The 21,563-nt window shown below is 43.1% G+C and overlaps 1 protein-coding gene across 4 annotated transcripts; it reads left to right on the plus strand.

Moving 5' to 3' along the window:
- Positions 1-1,290: 1,290 nt before the first annotated feature.
- On the plus strand, positions 1,291-9,282 carry LOC103553598 (zinc finger protein 530-like). 4 transcript variants are annotated; one of them, XM_070633532.1, is made up of 4 exons: positions 1,320-1,570; positions 3,134-3,183; positions 4,586-4,712; positions 7,000-9,282. In XM_070633532.1, exons 3-4 carry the CDS (start codon positions 4,679-4,681, stop codon positions 8,637-8,639), a joined length of 1,674 nt encoding a protein of 557 aa, XP_070489633.1. In that variant the 5' UTR covers positions 1,320-1,570; positions 3,134-3,183; positions 4,586-4,678; the 3' UTR covers positions 8,640-9,282. The 4 variants fall into 4 exon arrangements, with proteins under 4 accessions (XP_070489634.1, XP_070489633.1, XP_070489632.1 ...); XM_070633531.1 differs by lacking the exon at positions 3,134-3,183 and having other exon boundaries at positions 1,326-1,570; XM_008524213.2 differs by lacking the exon at positions 1,320-1,570 and having other exon boundaries at positions 1,699-3,183.
- Positions 9,283-21,563: the final 12,281 nt, after the last annotated feature.

Raw genomic sequence — 21,563 nt, forward strand, 5'->3', positions numbered from 1 at the left:
GGTGTCCCAAAGCTTCCTCTCAGGGATCTTGTGTCCCCTTTGCACATATCCTCCTACTGTGAACACTATAGACATTGTCCTATTCCAAAATGACATTTGGTAAGTGGCTTTTCTCAAATACTTCTCAGGTTCCTAAAAGGAATTGAATGTATCTAAGGGTATGGAGTAAGAAATATATAGATACACCAGTGTTCCTCAATGAGTTGGACACAATCACTGACTATACAGGCAGGAGAGACATTTCCTTAGGAAGCAGAAACAGAGTTCCAGCTTTGTCCTCATGCTTCAGGGCAGTCTAACATCCCTTTTTGATCTTCTCTGTCCCCTCTCTGTGTGAAGTCTTTTTCTCTTGTTCCTGATCAGACATCCTGGAACTCACTAAGCTGACTCACTTTTCAGGCAACAGGCACTTGAAGGGAAAGAAGTAATATTAGTTAGGGTCCACCTAAGAGTAGACACATTATATGTCTGAATGATACATCCCTTTGGATTTGTAGTCATTGGGAGCACCTAAAATAATACTTTTAGACACTGGGAGCGTGCTTGGCTTCAAGGAATCTTAACATCTGTAAACACTTAGGTGATCAGTTGCAGACAACACTCCCCAGAAATCTGAATACAATCCTTTAAAGAGCAGCAAAGATCCCATCTCGCCCTCCGAAGCTGGAGATACTGATACCAACCCTGACATCAGTTTCCCTATATTAAACCCGGCATACATGGGGTTAAAACCAAAACACTCTTTCCCTGCTTACTCTCCAGCTTCCCGCCTCCAGAATCCACTGTCCTCCAAGGAGACAGACACCGCCAAGGACAAGCACCTGCAATCGCTATCTCCTCCCAGCAAAGAGATACAGGCTGGTAGGAAAGCTGCTGATCAGCAAGGTCATGGGCTCCCTCCTCTCTGCAAGTAATCTCAAGGCCAAATACAGTCTGGTGTGAAAGCTCTGACCAGCAAGACCATATGCTCCCCTTCTCCTACCTAAAACCCCAAATAAAACCCCTTCCTTTTAGCTTTTCAGGGAGTTTGGGATTTCAACGTTAGCTGCCCTCTCTCTTTGCTCAGCAGTGTGCAATAATAAAATTCCTACCTTCTTCCACTACCCCCAGTGCCAGAGATTGGCTTGCTACGCAAGGGGTGAGGGAACTCACTTCAGATTCTATATCAATACTACATTCCAGATCCTCTCCTGGTGCCTCTTCCCCTATAGGTCGCATCAGCAGCGGCCACATCTGGGCCCTTTGAAGGGTCAGAACTACATTACCCAGAGGACGCTGCGTGGGCGCCTTAGGCGTTGAGCCAATGAAGCCTCAAGAGAGGGGCATTTCAGTGCGTGCGCATCGAGTTGCGGCGGGACTTTCGTCCTCCTCCGCCTGGCGGTCATTTTGGTTGCTTTCTGGTGGATTTACCTCAGTTACCCGTAGCCGGGTGGGAGCTGAGGTGCTGGACCGAGGAGGCACCAGGCCCGAGCCAGGGAGCGCCGCGCCAGGTGCCTCGTCTCCCGCCGCTCCGGGCCCCGCTCCGCCCCCGAGGCCGATGGCGGCGGCCGCGCGGAGGGAGCCGGCTCAGGTGAGCGCTCGGCTCCGGCCCGCCCCGCCCGCAGCGCAGCCCGAGCTCCAGCCCTCGGGCGGGCGCTGCTCCCGGGCCTGCAGCCCAGGCCCCGGGGCCGGGCCGGGGAGGCGCTCGTGGGGCCTGTGGCTGCGGGCGGGGGCCGGGCTGCGGGCGAGGGTCCCGGGCGGAGGGGACCCGGGGTCTGTCGTGTGTGTTCAGGAGGGAAGACCTTTGCTCTGACTGTGAGGCGAAGTCGCTGTTGGAGTAGCAGGCTGCCGTTCTCAGGAGGCTGGGAGCCGTGGAGAGTGGTGGACTGGAAAGGCTTCGCCTGAGCTAGGCTCTTAGGCGTGTTCCAGAAGCTGCTCGGAGCACAGACTGGACAGGGACTGAGCGTGGGAGGCACAGGGGGATTTAGTCCTCGTCCAGAGTCTCACAGCTGATGAGAGTCAGCACTGAGGCCTGAGACGCAGAGAGAATGCCGTCATCCCAGGTGTCCTGGCTCCAGAGCCGGGCAAGGTGACTGGGCAGCCGGGAGCCCGTGGAGCCCTGCCATGGTCACCTGCCTCTCAGCACTTCTTCACCCAGCCTGTCACAAGTACAGAAGCACTTCTGGACCCTACAGAGGGAGTGAGTGGAGGGTGTTGCAGAACCTCACTGATGCTGATCCTACTGATGATCTCTGGGATTGTGGTGTCCTGGGTCGAGGCCTTGAACCTGGGGAGCCTGGACAAATCCTAAGCCCAGGGTCCTCAGAGCAGGCGTCGGGTTATATGGAGTGGCTACTATTGCTGGCAACCGATGGAATGAGGTGTGGAGGAAGGTTGCCCCAGGTGTAGGTGCCAGTCTGTGCAGACTCTTGGAGGTGAGGCTGAACTGGTTTAAGAGAACCGGAAGTCTCCTTTCTTTTCCCTGGGGACAGAGAGCAAGGGGTCAGGAGTGAAGCCTGGAATGGCTCCCTGAGAAGTTGGGTGTCTCTTCTGGAGGATGGGAACGATGAGAGGTTTTGAGCAGAGGAGGGAGGTGATCTGACCCAGCTCTCCTCAGGCTCCCTGTGACTGCGGCATGGAGAACAGACTGGGGGTGTGAGGAAAGTGGTGGGAGGACCAGGGAGAAGCAACTACAGTAGTCCAGGTGAGTGTCGATGATGTGGACCAGTGTGTTGGCCATGGAGGTGGTAGAAACGGTTGGATTCTGGCTCAGTGTTTTTCGGTAGGTCTGCTCTGATTTTCTGATTTTGAAGATGAGAGAGAAAAAGGTAGAAGTCAGGAATGACTGCAGGGTGTTTGGGTTTAGCAGCTGGAGGCAAGGAATTTTCATCAACTGGGATGTGGAATTCAGTAGTGGCATTAATTTTCATTCAGGATATTAGGAGTTCTATTTTCAACATGTTACGTTTTTTGGCTACCTCAGAGAATAAAAGAGTAGCGGCATTAAGTGGGGTAGCTGGACAAATAGGTCTGGGACTGTGGGGAGAGGTTCAGGATGGAGACGGCTGTAGAAGGTTGTGGGTACTATGTGAACCAAAGTGGAACTTTGTGTCTTATTTGGGTAGCCAAAACCTAATACCTATGTTTCTCACAGTTCTGGAAGCTGGGAAGTCCAAGATCAAAGTGCTGGCGGATCTATCCCTGGTGAGCGGCTCTCTTCCTGTAATGCAGATGGCTGCCTTTTGGCTGTATCTCCATATAGCCTTTCCTTAGTGTAAGGCAGTGGAGAGAGCAAGAGATCTCTCTCTCTTCCTCTTTTATGTGTCCCACTTTCATGTCCTAATCTAAACCTCATTACCTCCCATAGCCCCCACCTCCAAATACCATCACAGTGGGGGTTAGGGCAGCTTTTGGGAGGACGAATACATTAAGTCCATAATGCTATGGGTTGCATTTAGTAGGAATAATGCTGGTTATCATGATGTTAATCCCAAGAAGAGGTGGATGGGTTATATAGACTGGTTCTTGCTTGGGCATTTAGATGGGAGGTCACAGACATCACAAACACTGATGGAGGAGAGAAGTGGCCATGGGAACAGTGTGGGACACAGGGTAATCTCGCAGATGATTAAGGCCTATGGGGGGTGAGGATACATAAGAGAGATGTGGAGGCATAGGAGTAATGGAGGCCAGATGACAGTGAGGCCAGGACTAGTGCTTATTCACTGCTGTGTGGGCTCTCTGGGATTTTGTCATGACCTTGTTGTGTCTGGGGGGTTTCAGTCAGGTGGGTGGATTAGACTAGGGACATAGGTGGTCATCTGGGAGAGTCACTGTACCTGGGGTAGAAAGCCTCTGGGACTGGGTTTCGAATGAGGGTTAGGAGGAGAAAGGAAGGCTGTGACTGGTGAGAGCATGTCAAGTGCAGCACAAGTGAAAGAGTAAGTGGGTCATAGGTATGTGAAATCCACAGTTGGTTCTGAGTGCTGAGGTTAAAGCAAGGAACAGAGTCGCGTAGAGACCTGTAGAGCAGGATTCTGGGCTGCCAATGGCAGTGAGGACCTTTGGAGGTCTGGGGTAGTACTGGATTCTGTTTAAATTTGCCAAGCACTTAGATGACATGTGTTGAATAACATGTAGGAAGGACAGGGAGATGCCTATGGTGCAGGGCAGGGAAGAAGTGGTGATTGTGAGAGAGAGATGCCGTAGAAGGAGTGATGTCTGTGTGGAGAGGGAGAGTGAGCTGATAGCCCAAGTGCCCTGCATTGAAGACATAAAGGTGAAATGTGAGCCCATACCCTTGGTTGTGTCTGGGAGGCATGGTCTAGGGGATCCTAGGAGAATTGCCTGACAAGAGGGGGTGCTTCCCTGCATGCCAGGTGCAGAGCTGAGGTGTTGTCTGTCTGCCCACCTGCCTCTTGCTGTGGGTGGACGCAGGGATCAAAGGGACCATGAGGAGAGAGTGTGCATCAGTGACGCCAGGGCCTGGTAACTCCTCTGAGATGGGGAAATGGGGAGGAAGGTGAGCAGTGGATAGTAGAATGGATAGATGTACTTCCACTAGGAGAGAAGCTGATCTTGGAATGAACTATTGTCATCATGACAGGGCTGTGTGACCTTTGAAGATGTGGTCATTTACTTCTCCCAGGAGGAGTGGGTGCTCCTTGATGAGGCACAGAGGATCTTATACCATGATGTGATGCTGGAGAACTTTGTACTTACAACATCCCTGGGTAAGGCCTTCACGTTCCTCCCAGTGTTCTTAGCTGGTCTGTCTCTCCCCCTGTCCCAGATACAGCTCTGTCCTTTCCATAGCCAGATTATGGGCTCTGCTAGCTTCCCCACTTCCTTGGCATGTGTACTGCAGGTGCCCCCGCTAAGCTGTGTGCACTACCCCAAGCAATGCACTCCCCATGCAACCCTAACACCTGTTACCCTAAGGTGTGTATGGTAGGATTTGGGAGTCAGGGATCTTGGAATCAACCTAATGGATTTTCCCTCACTTGCCCTCTCCCTGTTTGGATGACTTTGTCCAGATCCCTGGCACCTTGTGCAACAGGTTCTAAGTGCTTTCACTTTTTTCTTTTTCTTTTTTTTTTTTTTGGTGAGGAAGATTGGCTCTGAGCTAACATTTGTTGCCAATCTTCCTCTTTTTGCTTGAGGAAGATTGTCGCTGAGCTAACATCTGTGCCAATCTTCCTCTATTTTGTATGTGGGATGCCACCGCAGCATGGCTGGATGAGCGGTCTGTAGGTCCGTGCCCAGCATCTGAACTTGCAAACCCTGGGCTGCCAAAGCAGAGCGCACAAACTTAACCACTACGTATTTTAACATAGAGTTAAAAATTGTTTTTCTACGATGAGAACTCTTAAGATTTCCTCATATTGCCTGTATCAGGAGTTACAGGCATTGTCATGGTCGCTGCTTATATGGTCCATAGGCTTTTCTTGAAGACCCTCCTTTGAGATTTTATTATAATATTCTTTTCTTTCCTGGGGTCTGTTTCCTGAGTTGCTCTGGGACAGTACTTACCACTCACATCTCCTGTCTTTCCCGAAGGCCTTGCTTCATTCAGGTCTCATGTAGTTACACAACTGGGAATGCAGGGAGAACCTTGGTTGTTTCATAGGGTAGATGTGGCAAGGTGGTCTCAGAGGAGGCCTGGCCCTGGTGAGTGGGACCTGGGGGAGGACATGACCTTATGGCTGTGTTCAGATCATACCAGGAACCCGCCCTATGTACAGGAGTGTTTTGGTGAAAATGCCACTGACCATACATCATTTCTACACTTTCTTCTACATTCTTGACATTTTCCTGGTTTGTCATTTCATCTGTGACTCCAGTCCCTGGCTGCACCCACCTTTCTGACTTCCATGCACCACTCGTACCTCTCCACTGCGTGGTCTGCAGTTCTCCCACTGTGACCCACACATAATGTGTGAGAGGTGAGCACATATCCTTAAATAGTCCTTGAATGCCAGATACTCAGTTCCACTTATATTTTCCTGGACCTGGACACAACCATCCTGCATAACATGGACATGTTCCCATGACAAGGTCATGCTGAAGGCTGTTGGCAGAAGTGTGAGTCGGTGATCCCGCTTCTCTCTTTTTCCCATAAGGTCTCCCCCATTCTGTGATCGTTAGAGCCGCAGTACTGCAAAGCAGCCTGCCCTTTCTTCAAATAGCTGTCAGCTCCCTCTTCCTGAAAACATTCCCATGGATTCATTCTTTGGTTTCAATGTACAGATCTTCCTCAACTTATGATGGGATTATGTCCCAATAAACCCATAATAAGTTGAAAATATCTTAAGTCAAGAATGCACTTAATACAGCTAACCTCCTGAACATTGTAGCTTAGCCTGACTTACCTTAAATGTGCTCAGAACAGTTACATTCCCTACATTAGGGCCAAATTATCTAACACGAAATTTATTTTATAATAAAGTGTTGAATACCTCATGTAATTTATTTATTTATTTATTTATGCTGAGGAAGATTCATCCTTAGCAACATCTGTTGCCACCTTCCTCTATTTTGTATGTGGGATGCCGCCACAGCATGGCTGATAAGTGGTGAAGGTCCATGCCTGGAATCTGAACCTGCAAACCCAAGCCACCAAAGCAGAGCACACGAACTTAACCACTAGGCCCCGGGGCCAGGCCCTCATGTAATTTGTTGAATACTATACTGAAGGTGAAAAACAGGATGGTTCTATGGGTACAGAATGGTTCTAAGTGTATCAGTTGTTTACCCATATGATCTTATGGCTACTTGGGTGCTGTGGCTTGCTGTTGCTGCCCAGCATCTCAAGAGAGTTGCTAGCCTGAGAAAAGATCAAAATTTAAAGTATGGTTTCTACTGAAAGCATATTGCTTTCAAACCATCATAAAGTCAAAAAATTGTCAGTCAAAGCATCATGAGTAAGGGACCATCTGTGTGTGTATGACACATTTTCAATTGGACTTCCCTGTCCCACCTAAGTTAACATGCACTATATCAATATTTCTCTGCTTTCAGATTGCTGGTGTGGAGCAGAGGATGAGGAGATACCTTCAGAACAGAGCATTTCTGTAGATGCAGTGTCACAGATCAGGACTTCCAAGGCAGGTCCATTGACCCAGAAGACTCACCCCTGTGAGAAGTGTGTTTCAGTGTTGAAAGACATGTTTCACCTGACTGAGCTCCAAACAACATATTCTGGGCATAAACCATGCTTTGGTGGGGTATCAAGAGGTTTTTGGTTCAGTGCAAACCTTCAGCAGTACCAAAAGCATGGCAGTGGAGAGGAAATCTTCAAAATGAACATAGACTGGACCTCATTTGTGACGAACTGCAGATACCACATGTCAGGGAAGCCCCTCACCTGTGGGGAGAACGGAAAGGACTTTTTAGCTACCTCAGGCCTTCTCCTGCACCAGGCCACTCCCAATGGTGAGAAGCCACACAGCAACATCGACTGTGAGGAGGCCTTTAACAGTAGAAAAAGTTATGACAAGTGGATTGAATGTAGGAAAGTTTTCAGCAACACAAACACTGTTGATCACCAGAGAGTATGCACTAGAGAAGGTCTTGATGAGTGTAGCAAATGTGGAAACGCTTTCAGCTGCAAATACAAATTTGTTCAGCACCAGCCAATTCATATTAGAGAATGGCCTTATAAGTGTGGTGAATGTGTGAAATTATTCACCCACGAAACCTACCTCATTCAACACTGCAAAGTTCACTCTGGAGCAAAGCCTTATGAGTGCATTGAATGTGGGAGATCTTTTAGCTGGAAATCTGACCTCATTCAACACCAAAGAGTTCACACTGGAGAAAGGCCTTATGCGTGCAGTGAATGTGGGAAATCCTTTAGCCAAAGCTCAGGCCTCCTTCAACACAAGAAAGCTCACACTAGAGCAAGGCTTCATGAGTGCGCTGAATGTGGGAAAGCTTTTGGATGTAAATCCAAACTTGTTGGGCACCAGAGAATTCACACTGGAGCAAGGCCTTATGAGTGTGCTGAATGTGGCAAATTCTTTAGACAAAGCTCCAGCCTCGTTCAACACCAGAGAATTCACACTGGAGCAAGGCCTTATGAGTGCATTGAATGTGGCAAATCCTTTAGCAAGAAATCTGTCCTCATTCAACACCAAAGAGTTCACACTGGAGAAAGGCCTTATGAGTGCAGAGAATGTGGAAAATTCTTTAGCCAGAAATCTATCCTCATTCGACACCAAAGAGTTCATACTGGAGAAAGGCCTTATGAGTGCAGTGAATGTGGAAAAGCTTTTAGATGTAAATCCAAACTTGTTGGGCACCAGAGAATTCACAGTGGAGCAAGGCCTTATGAGTGTTCTGAATGTGGCAAATTCTTTAGACAAAGCTCCAGCCTCATTCAACACCAGAGAATTCACACTGGAGCAAGGCCTTATAAATGTGGCGAATGTGGGAAATCTTTTAGCCAAAGTGCCATTCTCATTCAGCACCAGAGAGTTCATACTGGAGAAAGACCATATGAGTGCAATGAATGTGGGAAATCCTTTAGCCAAAGTTCCAGCCTCATTCAGCACCAGAGAGTTCACACAGGAGCAAGGCCTTATGAGTGCACTGAATGTGGGAAGTCTTTTAGCCAGAGCTCTGGCCTCCTTCAACATAGGAGAGCTCACCTGCAGTGAATGTGGGAAATCTTTTAACTGCAAATGACCTCAGTAAACACTGAAGAGTTCACTCTGAAAAAAGGCCTTAGATATGCAGAGAATGTGCTCTTTCGTTACTTAGTATAACAGCATTGGAGTAAGTTCTCTGAGGAGCCATCTGCCTGAATTGAGCCTCTCATAAATGGGACATACATAGACTGGAGATTCTCCATACATTTTAGTTATGTGGGAAGCATGTGTAACCTGCCCGTGGTCCTTATCAGATTTATGTCACTGCCAGTGGCAGAATCCCTGTTACCTCTACCACCTGGCAGGTCCAGACCATGTGTATCAGGCACCACCCTAGTACACTCAGTGATGCTGACCTGTTTGCTTTCCATTTTGTTGGAGGAAGCATGAGTATCCTGAGCCCTTATAGGGTCTTTATTCCCTTCTCTCTGACGAGTCAGGGCATGGACTTGACCCATTGTTGTCCCAGAGAACAGTATCTGAGTTCTGCTGATGGCTTGCAGAGAAAGACTAGCTTTTTTAGGTACGTATTTGGTCTCAGGTATTGTTTGTGATGAAGTTTTCTGCCTTCCACGTCTCCAAATCAAAAACTGCCTGTCGCACACACATTGCTCTGTTTGTGCAATAATAAAGACCTTTTTTTAAAAAAGCACCTTTAATCTTGGAAATTCTACTTACTGTGTGGGGTAGTTTGAAAGCACAATAGAACTGTTAACTTGAGGGTTAAACAACTTTTGTGGGGATCCAAACTTTGGGTGCTTCAGAGTGCACAGTATGATGGCTACATATAGTGCTCCCCAGTTTTGGCCTAGTTTGCATTGTTGCCAAGGCCTTCTAGGAGAGACTGCTTTGTGGTCCTAATTTTTTGCCTGGATGCCAGAGGTCTGTGGGCTCAGAGGTCACCCTGAGGAAGAGGCAGTTGTGAAACCTTCAGTGATTCTGGAGACAGCATGAAATTCTTTTTTTTTTTTTGCTGAAGATTCCCTGAAGATCCATTGCCAGTCCTCCTTTTTTCTTTCTTGCTTGAGGAAGATTAGCCCTGAGCTAACATCTGTGCCAATCTTCCTCTATTTTTTTTGTGTGTGTGTGGGACACCACCACAGCATGGCTGGTGAGAGGCATAGGGGTCTGAACCTGCAAACCCAGGCTGCCAAAGCGGAGTGTACAGAACTTTAAGTAGCCATGGAGCTGGGCCCAAATCTTTCTTGCTCACAGGGGATAGCACATAATACTCAGCACTGCTGAGGGGAATCTTAATCCCAGTTCATACAAGGGAGCCATACACCTTGATACTCAGAATTCAGTAGACTAGTGTCACTAGTTGTAAGACGGTAGGGGTAAGGGAGACAGCGATTGGACAGAAACATGGGATTAATAGAGAGTGGAGACTGCAACAAACTAGATAGAATGTGCCTCTTCTAAAGATGCATCCACGATTGTTCTAGTGACAATGACTGTGGAATGAGTGTGTAGAGAAATCTCAGAACCTGCAGGTATGTTTATCCAGTGTAGTTGAAATCACTGGTAGACAATCGTGTCCCAAACGGTAATGTTTGTGGATTCCTGTAGCCTCTCTGATTTTTTCACATCAAGGCCATTGCTATACAGGCAAAAAAAGGATGGAGAGAAACGACGTCCTGTAGTCCAGGGGTGTGGCTTTTGTTAACCGGTCAGCAATCCTCTTGACTCAGGTGGAAATGGCCTTCTTTGTTTGGTAGTATTTTGTGCCACCAAGGGAAGACTGTCCTCAAGGCATAAGGAATGAGCTAGGGACTCAATACATATTTATCAAACCTGATTCTCTTCCATGTATAATCAAGTATGTTTTTCCATTTTTCTGTTTATGAATATTTGGGTTATTCTAGTGTTTAGCTATTTTAAAGCTGATATGAATACTTTTTACAATTGTTCATATGGATATGTTTCATTTTCTTGTATTAATAACTCAGAATGCAATGCCTGAGTCATGAGATAGGTGAATATTTAAGTGTTTATGAAACTCCCAAACTGTAATCTAAAATGGTTGGTTGTTTCTGCATTCCTACCAGCAGTGTGTGAGAGTTCCAGTTCCTTCACACCCTAGTCAATACACAGTAAGGTCACTTTTTTCTTTTTTTTTTTTTTTTTTTTTTAAAGATTTTATTTTTTCCTTTTTCTCCCCAAAGCCCCCCAGTACATAGTTGCATATTCTTCGTTGTGGGTCCTTCTAGTTGTGGCATATGGGACGCTGCCTCAGCGTGGTTCGATGAGCAGTGCCATGTCCGCGCCCAGGATTCGAACCAACGAAACACTGGGCCGCCTGCAGCAGAGCGCGCGAACTTAACCACTCGGCCACGGGGCCAGCCCCTCACTTTTTTCTTTTAGAGATTGTTTTTTTTTTTAAAGATTGGCACCTGAGCTAACATCTGTTGCCAATCTTTTTTCTTCTTCTTCTTTTCCTCAAAACTCCCCCAGTATATAGTTGTATGTTATAGTTGTAGGTCCTTCTGGCTCTGCTATGTGGGATGCCAGCTCACCATAGCTTGATGAGCGGTGCTGGGTCCACACCTAGGATCCAAACTGGCAAAACCCCAGGCTCCCAAAGTGGAGCGCGCAAACTTAACGACTCGGTCATGGGGCTGGCCCCAGCAAGGTCACTGTTTAATTTTACCCTTTTAAAATAAGTTTGTAGTGGTGTCTCACTGGTTTTAATTGCATTTTGGTAAGGATGTATGATGCTGAGCAGTATTTTGTGTGTTTGTACTTGCATATCTTCTGTAAAATGCCTATTATCTTTGGCCTATTTTCTATTTTATGAATTTTGTCTATGTGCCTTTAGTAACAAAAAAAGACAAGTGATAAAGACACTTTGGAATTTTACTTATTTTCAACTATGTGAGTGAGGTCTTTGCTTCATGGAATAATTGTTTTTGAATACTGTAAGAATATTTTGTCATTTTTTCCTCAATTTTTATTTCTTATTGAGGTAATATTGATTTATAACATTATGTAAACTTCAGGTTTATATCCTTATATTTCAACTTCTGTATAGACTGCATCACGTTTACCACCCAAGGTCTAATTGGCCATCCACCACTGTACAAATGTGCCCCTGTACCCCTTTTGTCATCTTCCCATTGCCCTTCCCCTCTGGTAACAGCAATCTAGTCTCCTTATCTATGTGTTTGCTTTTCTTCCACCTATGAGAGAAATCATACGGTATTTGTCTTTCTCTGTCTGACTTAGTTCACTTAGCATAATACCCTCAAGGAATGTACATGTTGTTACAAATGTCAAGGTTTCATCTTTTTTTATGGGTGTGTAGTATTCTGTTCTACCTATATATATATGTTTTCTTTATCCATTCATCCACTGATGGGCATTTAGGTTGTTTCCACCTCTTGGCTATTGTGAATAATGCTTCAGTGAACACAGGGGTGCATATATCTTTTCAAATTTATGTTTTTGTGTTCTTTGGATAAATACCCAGAAGTGGTATAGCTGGATCATATGGTAGTTCCATTCTTAATTTTTCAAGCAATCTCAATAGTGTTTGCCTCAATGACTGCGCCAATTTACATTCCCGCCAGCAATATTCGAGGCTTCCCTTTTCTCCACATCCTCTCCAATGCTTATTTCCCGTCTCTTTAATAATAGCCATTCTGACAATCATCAGATGACATTTCATTGTGGTTTTGATTTGCATTTTCTTAATAGTTAATGATGTTGAACATCTTTTTGTGTGCCTCTTGGCCATCTCTATCTTTTTTGGGAAAATGTCCATCAAATCCTCTGCCTATGTTTTTAGTTGGGTTATTTGTTTTTTTGTTATTGAGTTGTATGTGTTCTTTATCTATTTTGGCCATTAACCCCTTATCAGATATATGATTTGCAAATATCTTCTCCCAATTGTTAGGTTGTGTTTTTGTTTTCTGTTGTTGTTGTTTTGTTTTTTTTTAACTTTTTATTGCGATTACGATAGTTTACAACCTTGTGAAATTTCAGTTGTACATTATTGTTTGTCAGTCGTGTTGTTGGTACACCGCTTCACCCTTTGTGCCCCCCCTTTCCCCTGGTAACCACTAATCTGTTCTCTTTGTCTACATGTTTAACTTCCACATGTGAGTGGAGTCATACAGAGATTGTCTTTCTGTATCGGGCTTATTTCACTTAATGTAATGCCCTCAAGGTCCATCCATGTTGTTGTGAGTGGGACGATTTTATCCTTTTTGTGGCTGAGTAGTATTCTATTGTGTATATATATGTATATATACACATGCATATATATATACACCATATCTTCTTTATCCAGTCATCATTTGATGGGCACTTAGGTTGCTTCCACGTCTTAGCTATTGTAAATAATGCTGCAATGAACACAGGAGTGCATGGGACTTTTGGAATTGCTGATTTCAAGTTCTTTGGATAGATACCCAGTAGTGGGATGGCTGGGTCATAAGGTATTTCTACTTTTAATTTTTTGAGGACTCTCCATACTGTTTTCCATAGTGGGTGCACCAGTGTGCATTCCCACCAGCAGTGTATGAGCGTTTCTTTTTCTCTGGTTGTGTTTTTGTTTTGTTGATGGTTTCCTTTGCCATGAAGAAGCCTTTTAGTCTGATGTAATTCTATTAGTTTATTTTTTCTTTTATTTCCTTTATCTGAGGAGACATGATATTCAAAATGATGCTGCTAAGATCAATGTCATAGAGTATAGTGCCTATATTTTCTTCTAGGAGTTTTATGGTTTCAGATCTTACATTCAAGACTTTAATCCATTTTCAGTTACTCTGTGTATGGTGTAAGATAATGGTCTACTTTCATTCTTTTGCATATGACTGTCTAGTTTTCCCAACACCATTTATTGAAGAGACTTCCCTTTCCCCATTGTATGTTCTTGGCTTCTTTGTTGAAAATTAGCTGTCCATAGATGTGTAGGTTTATTTCTGGGCTCTTGATTCTGTTCCACTGATCTGAGTGTCTGTTTTTGTGCCAGTACCATGCTGTTTTGATTACTATAGTTTTGTAGTATATTTTGAAGTCATCTCCAGCTTTGTTCTTTTTTCTCAGGATTGCTTTGGCTATTTGGGGTCTTTTGTTATTCCATCAAATTTTAGGATTCTTTGTTCTATTTCTTTGAAAAATCTCATTGGGATTTGGTAGGGATTGCATTGACTCTGTAGATTGCTTTAGGTAATATGGACATTTTAACTATGTTAGTTCTTCCAGTCTGAGCACAGGGTATCTTTCCATTTCTTTGTGTCTTCCTCAATTTCTTTCAAGAGTGTCTTATAGTTTTTATTGTACAGGTCTTTCATCTCCTTGGTTAAATTTATTCCTAGGCATTTTAAATTTTTTGTTGCAATTGTAAATGACAATGTATTCTTGATTTCTCTTTCTGCTAGTTTGTTATTAGTGTATAGAAACACTACCAGTTTTTGTATGTTTATTTTGTATACTGTGCCTTTAATGCATTCATATTATTTCCAAAAGTTTTTTGGCAGATTCTTTAGAGTTTTCTGTATATAAAATCATGTCATCTGCAAATAGGGACAGTTTCACTTCTTGCCTTCCAATTTGGATACCTTTTATTTCTTTTTCTTGCCTAATTGCTCTGGCTAAGACTCTCAATACAACGTTGAATAAGAGCGATGAGAGTGGGCATCCTTGTCTTGTTCCTGTTCTAAGAGGGATAGCTTTCAGTTTTTTACCATTGTCTATGATGTTAGCTGTGGCTTTGTTGTATATGGCCTTTATTATTTTGAGGTACTCTCCTTCTATACTTCTTTTATTGACAGTTTTTATCATAAATAGATGCTGAATCTTGTCAAATTCTTTCTTAACATCTATTTGAGATGACCATGTGATTTCTTCATTTTGTTATTGTAGTGTATCACATTGATTGATTTGCTGATGTTGAACCATCCTTGCATCCCTGGAATAAATCCCGCTTGATCATGGTGTATGGTCCTTTTAATGTATTGGATTAGATTTGTTAATATTTTGTTGAGCATTTTTGCATCTATGTTCATCAGCAGTATTGGCCTGTAATTTTATAATCACAATGTTTCTAATGATTCTAAAAAGAGGGAAGGGTAGAGAGCAGGAGAGACAAAAGATTTAGCAAGGCCCCTAAGGAAGAGAGGACACATGAGGACAGACTGCAAGGGAAAGACCTGGGTCTATGCTGCCTCTTATGAGATGTGAGCACTGCAAAGCAGAAATGAGAACACCTTCCTTGTTTTGTGCCTAGTTTGCTAAATTACAAATAATTTTAGGATCAGGTTCAGTCTCTCTTGTTCCTGGTTCTGTCCACAATCTGACTTGGTCATAGTAAATGCTTAAATATATGAGAGGGAAGGGCGAATTTATAAATGGACAATATTCAGAGACATATATTCTGACATTTATAGTTTATAGTTATCTGACCAGTTTATGAAATTGTTTGTTTTGTCCAGCAGGCAAAGCAGAGCCTAGAGACATGGGGATCTGTGCTGATGAGCAAAAAGGGGCTGAGGGCAGGGAAGCATGCAGTCATAAGTGCACTGGTGTTCACCAGCCACCAGCTGGATTCACGAGAGTGAGACAAGTAAAAGGTAAAGAATGAAGACAGTGAATTAAAGGAGAAAAATGTGCTCACCAGGATGAAGATTATCTGAGTGGCTCTGGTCTCAGCAGAGCATTGAGGGGTGCCATTTTGGCTGTGAATGTGTAGAACATTCTGCTTATGTCTGTACAAGATGAATATCATGGAGCCACTGGCCCAAACCATAAGCCCCAAACTCAATACATCAATGAAAGAAAATATCACTAAATACAATAAGGATATATTTCTGTCAATAATAGTGCTGGAACAGTACCCTAAGTCCTTTCTCTCTGTGTGGTTTTGGCTTTTCCTTGTATCTACAATATACAGAGGAATAATACTATTTACCAGCATGTGAAGCATCCAGCAGATGATAATGGAAAATCTAATGTACTTGGAGGCATTGGCCTTGACCTCCATCCACTGGGGTCTGCTAGGGCTGATTGTGATAGCCTGAACACCACTCAAGATACAGGTAGTGCCAAGGGACACCACTCTGGCCACTCTGTGAAGATAGAAGACTAGTTTGCAACCCAAATCATCCAGAAAGTATTTCATTCCCAAAGCTACCTTTGTCAGAGGAATTCCTCTAGAGAGAAAAACCAAATGGTTGGCTAAAATCAGGTTCTTGAGAATCAATCCATTTGCCTTAACTTCCCTCCAATGCAGTATATGAAGGCATAGCCACAAAGGAGCGAGATGTTGCCCAGGATCCTAGCTCCCATCTGAGAGACAAAGATGATTCCCATTGTCAGGTTCTTGGATGGCATTGAGTCAAGAGGACAATAAGTATGTTCAGAGACAGTCAATGCTAGACAAAAATGCCCGTGGTGTGTTTTATCAAGGCAATTTAAGTCCACTGCTTACCACTAACCACTTTTTTCCTCACTCAGAAATGCCTGCTACAAAAATACATTCTTTATTTTGAATGCTTGTTGTTAGGATAATATATAAATATACAACAAATATATATATATATATATATATATATATATATATATATATATATAAATGTATTGTTTAGCTTTTTCTACTAATTCCCATCCATATTTATCTTGTCCTTATATAATATACCATTTTCTGTTCTATTTGTGTTACAATATCTTTCTGCACAGTGCTTTAGTCAAATGTCCCTTTGCTAGTTAAGTAATTATTCCATAGGGCAGTCTCCTATTTTTATGAAAAAACAGGAATCCAAACTACAATATGAATGACCTATTTTATAGTAGAATAGTAACAGAATAATTCACCATGAACAAATTGGGTTAGTCAATGTAAGCATAGTTCCACATAAGGATGGCAAAGTCAAAGATTTATTCCTGTTTCACTCAAGTGTAAATATACAATGGCCATTATCACAGCAAGTATTCGAAAATATTAAGATCTACCCCAAACAACAGGACATACAAATTAAAATATAAATTACTGTAAAGCAAAAACATTAAATGATTTCATTTGTAGAAGATAAAATTACCTTCTTTTCATGTATAGAGGATTAATTAAAAATTTAGTAGAATTAATGAGACCAAAATACAAGAAAAATGTATACAAAATCAATAGTTTTCATATATTTCAACATCGATTAAGATAAAAATATATTTAAAATACTTACAACTTCCTTACATTTCCATAAAAGCCTTGAGCAATGAAGACAAGAAAAGTGCATTACCTGAACAGTGAAAACAATTCTATGGCATTAATAGGATCCATTAATAAATGGAGACCCTGGATCTGTCCCTAGATATGATCAGGAGAAGGAGCTCCAGTGTTACATGATGAATCTATGACATTATTGCAATTCTAATCAGCTACCAAGATATGTCTAAATTGTTACATTTAAAATTATTTAAAGAATAATTAGACCAATAAATGTGAACTGGCAAATTATACTATTTAATTATTTATATTTTACTATATAATAATTTTATAATAATTTGTAAATAATTATAAATGTGAACAAGAGGAATGGTGCCATACTATTTATCAAATTATTCCATAAAGATATATATATATATTAAAATATGGTGTTTATGTGTATATAAAACACATATACTGATACACTGAATGAAGAACCCTTCAACGGGACTCTTTTTGTATTGTATTGTAAGCTTAAAGAAATAGGAACATTCTGGTCCTATTAACCACGACAGGATCCAATTTGGGCAATGTCCCCTGGGAGATGTCTTGTCAGATGGTGGCAGGAATGTTTTGAGGTTGCTCTAAGAGTGATATGGGGGAGGGTGGAGCTCTGGACTGAGATAATGACAATAAAAATGTTAAAATAAATATACATTTTACAAATTATTCAGAAGAGTTGTGTCGAAGCTCTCTACATCACAGGTAACTTATGCTCTTGCCAGATCAAGAGGGGTTTACAGTCACTGACACATATCGCAATTTGATGAACTCTAAACACAAACTATGGAATCTTTCAAAATTTCAGTGTTGGAGTCCCAGTTTCTCATGAGTTAGCTGAAGGACTATAAGTTATTTGAATTTTTTTTTTCTTTTTGGCAAAATCGTAGGGTTTGGCTTCCTAACCTTCTAATTTCCTCTTAGCGTTCATTCCATTAACTATGACATGTGCCAGCATACATCTCTCCCCCTTCTCTGCTGCAGAATTTAAATATGTCCTTTTCTAGCAACACACACACACACAAACACACACAGAGGGAACAAATTCAACTCTTCATCAAAGCAACTAATAATGAGATTCTGGAAGGCATGGAGACTCCTGGGTGAGAAAATTGAAAGAGCAAAATGAGAATAAATACACCAAAGAATGAGATTAGAAAACATCCATGGAAAACCGGAGAAACAGATCACAAGAAATATTAGAATCATGTGCCTGCTAAAGACACTGGATGTTTTTGCTCTCTGAAACCTGTGTTCACGAAATCAACTTTCCCTTTAAGACTGCTTTCCTTTCTCCGAGAGAAATCCTTTGGAGGACCGCAGATATTGTCTACAGAGAAACACTCATGGTCTCCTTTAATCACATCTGGGGCTCAGAGTTAGGGTAATGAACATTCACATTCCAACAATTTTTATTTTTATTTTATCAAGTACATAGAGGCTACCCATGATCTGAGAATTTATCAAATGTCACATCATCCTTCATCACACACATGGAGATAACAATGTTATGTCTCTTGCTGATCCTGAGAGTACAGCTTGAAATTCTAACTACAGAATTATCATCTGAAGTAACAGAAAGTCAGATCCCCTCCATAGCCATGTTCTACACCAAAAACCTGTGACAGATGATCACACCAGCTGAATCAGGAGGAATCAGAAATGGACATGGAGTTTCTTACCTACAGGCTCTCTTCAGAAGTCTAATTCATGCTTTAGAAAATATCCTTCCTCTTTGTGTGGAAGCTTATGTCAGTACCAGGACCAACTCTGCTAAGCAGAGTTACTTTTCCAGATGTTACACATTGCTTGTTATCCCAGTACAGAGCCCTTTTCTTCTGAGTCTCTCTCAGACTCAGTCATATAGAGAATCATCCAAAATATTGTCTTTTGTCAGGAGGATGGACAAGTGGTGACAGCCAGAACGATCAGAGAAGGGGTAGCAGGGGGGCAGCAAAACCCTAAGATATCATTTGAAATTCTCTGATCTCACCTCCCTCTACAGCTGTGGTTATCCAGTCACCTGGTGCAGTGATGGCAGTCCCTGCTTGGGGAGTTGAGAATAACACTGAAAAACTTTTGTTTCTTCTATCAATTAGCAGAAACAGTTACCAGTGATAAATAAGGCTCTCCCAAGGAGCAGAGAGAAACATTAGTCAGAGAAACTTTCCTGTGGTCCAGGGGGGCTGACAGTCCCTCTCTCACCTGGAGGGGAGCAGAAAAAGAGTGAGACCTGGGTCATGAAATCCTGCAAACCCAGGAGATGGTCTAAGTGGATTATGTGCTTCCGTGATAAGGTATTAACACACGATTCTCCAGATCCCAGAGAAACATCTTTAGTCACGATGTGGGCAGAGACATCACATCTTATTAAAAAGAAAATGAGCTGTTAATAGGTAAGGGGAAAAGGAAGAATGGGAGAGTATAGAAGCAATTTCAAGGAAAGAGAGAGTCTAAAATCATCAACAGATACTAGGATGCCTATTTTTAAATGGCTCAGAAGTGACCATCGCCTTTAGTGACCATAAACTTTTGTTGACAGGCTAACTGTACTTGTAAAGGAAGTGTAGGCAGAGCCCAGTGGCAGTGGAGCAGCCTGCAATGAGAAGGGGAATGGAGAGACGGGGTGCAGATAACTACTTTCAAAGGAAAAGACGTGAAAATCTTTCTCTCCCTCAGACCCTACCATACAACTAATTCAAGCGCGCAAGAAGTGAGGAGAGGAAAAAATGGGCAATTCTCAACCCACCAGCCAACATGGCTCTCAGTGCATGAGTCAGAAAATGACAATCTTTTGGTTAAAACCCTGCAATTTTTCTGAGAAAAGGCAAGATCCTTGCAAAGTCCTATTGAGCCTCACAGGACTTGGCCCCATGTCGCCCCTCCAACCTTTCTCTGACAAGCTCCTTCTCCCTCCCCTGGTTCCACGTTCCCTGGCCGCCAGACTTTGCTGGAACATGGCCCTACCTGTTTCCATTGCTTCGACCATGTCTTGCCAACCACTCGCATGACCCTCTCCCTTCTCTATTGTCAAGTCTCACCTCACATATCTCATCAAGAAGGCCTCAGCTATTACCATACTTAATATCTCATCCCCAACCCTACGCTACTCTTTCCCCAAGTGGTTTGCTGCCAGTTTTGTTCCGTGGTCTTTCTCACGCACCAAGAATAACGGGTAACACATGAGGTGCTTAACATGTGTTCATTGAAACAGGGACTACAACTTTCTCCACTTTCTGCAGGTTTATTTCTAACATTCTGGCAAGTCTTTCTCGTTCTTCCTCCCTTCTTTTCCTCTTCAAGGCTGCTATTGTACATGGTTCTCAGAAATAAACATGATCATAGTTGGGAAACAAAACTCAGGTTGGCCAGAAACACAGCCCAGCCATGTTCTCAGCTTCCTTCTCTCCCCTTCTATACCTCACTGCACTCATCTCACCTGTCCTTTTCAGGTGTTACAAATATGCCTTGCCCTACCTCTTCCTGCCTCATCCCTCTCTTTGGATAAATTAGTCACTATTAATAGCATTTGTAATTTAAACACTTTGCAAGTGTTTTGTCTGAGATTGTCTTTAAGTCCTGATACAGACATGGTCATTACAGTTACAGATGAAATGGTCATCACTTCCCAGCAAGAACGTGACCTCATGGTGGTCCAAACCTTTATCTTATGGATAAAATGCCCGCTTTCCACATGTGTTTTGTGATCATGACAGCCACTGTCCCCACATGAAATGTAATTTGGTAGATGGACTTTCCTTTTTGGGCAAAACACAGATTTTTAGGTAAATAGAATATTTCTTAGAAAATCTAATTAAATATTCTAAGACTATTTCTTAGAAAATCTAAAATCTTGGGGTTGCAATATGAGCCCTGATAAATATCGGTGGGAAGCATATTTTCTGAGGGTTCTGAAATGTTCAATCCTTCTCACCTTCCTGTCCCAGAGGTGCCTGACCTCTAACCTCTGTCTTCTCTGCTCAGCTCTTAAATCCTGAGTGTGCACCTATTTTCTGAGGATAGCTTATGGTTCATAGTATGTACGTGTGTTGTAAATGGGGGAGTAAGTCTCCCTCGTGGGAACTTCAAGGATCATTCCAATAAGGCTGCAGAAATTACACTCATAGAGGCATATGAAACTAAAGGACTTATTAAACTCACATGTCCTAGAGGAGGGAGACACTGCACCCCACAAAGGGGGCCTTATGGGAGGAGCACCCAGAGATCTGGCTCAACCAAGCATGCGGGGAGCCCAGAGAGAAGTGAGGACCGAGGGCAAGTGCCTTTTTAGGGGGTCTGGAGGGAGTATGCAAGCAAAAGGTGTGAGGGGATTTTATTGGTGTATTTGGATGTCACTAGGTCACAGTCAGGGGGAGGACAGACAGGAAGGGGAACTTGTGGCAAGGACCAGCCTTATCACACTGGTGCATGTGGTCGTCTGGGTGGGGCGCTCACAGTCTGTTTGTGGGGATGTTGGAGCATCAGAAAAATTTGAAGTTTTAAAAATTTGTAATACAATCTATCCTGTGATGCCTCAACAACATTAACAATATTAATTGGGATGGATACCACTTGTCACCTGGGTTGTGGTTAAAGGTGAATGGGCCAGAGTAGGCAAACTTTGATAAAGGTGACAACTAGGAAGAGTCCTATGAGCATATGACGAGGGTGTGGAACCCTGAGGATGAAGAACTATGGGAATCCTCAGTGTAACCACTGCACACGGGGCTGTG

The sequence above is a fragment of the Equus przewalskii genome, chromosome 9 (genome assembly GCF_037783145.1).
Source record: "Equus przewalskii isolate Varuska chromosome 9, EquPr2, whole genome shotgun sequence".
Lineage (NCBI taxonomy): Eukaryota > Metazoa > Chordata > Mammalia > Perissodactyla > Equidae > Equus > Equus przewalskii.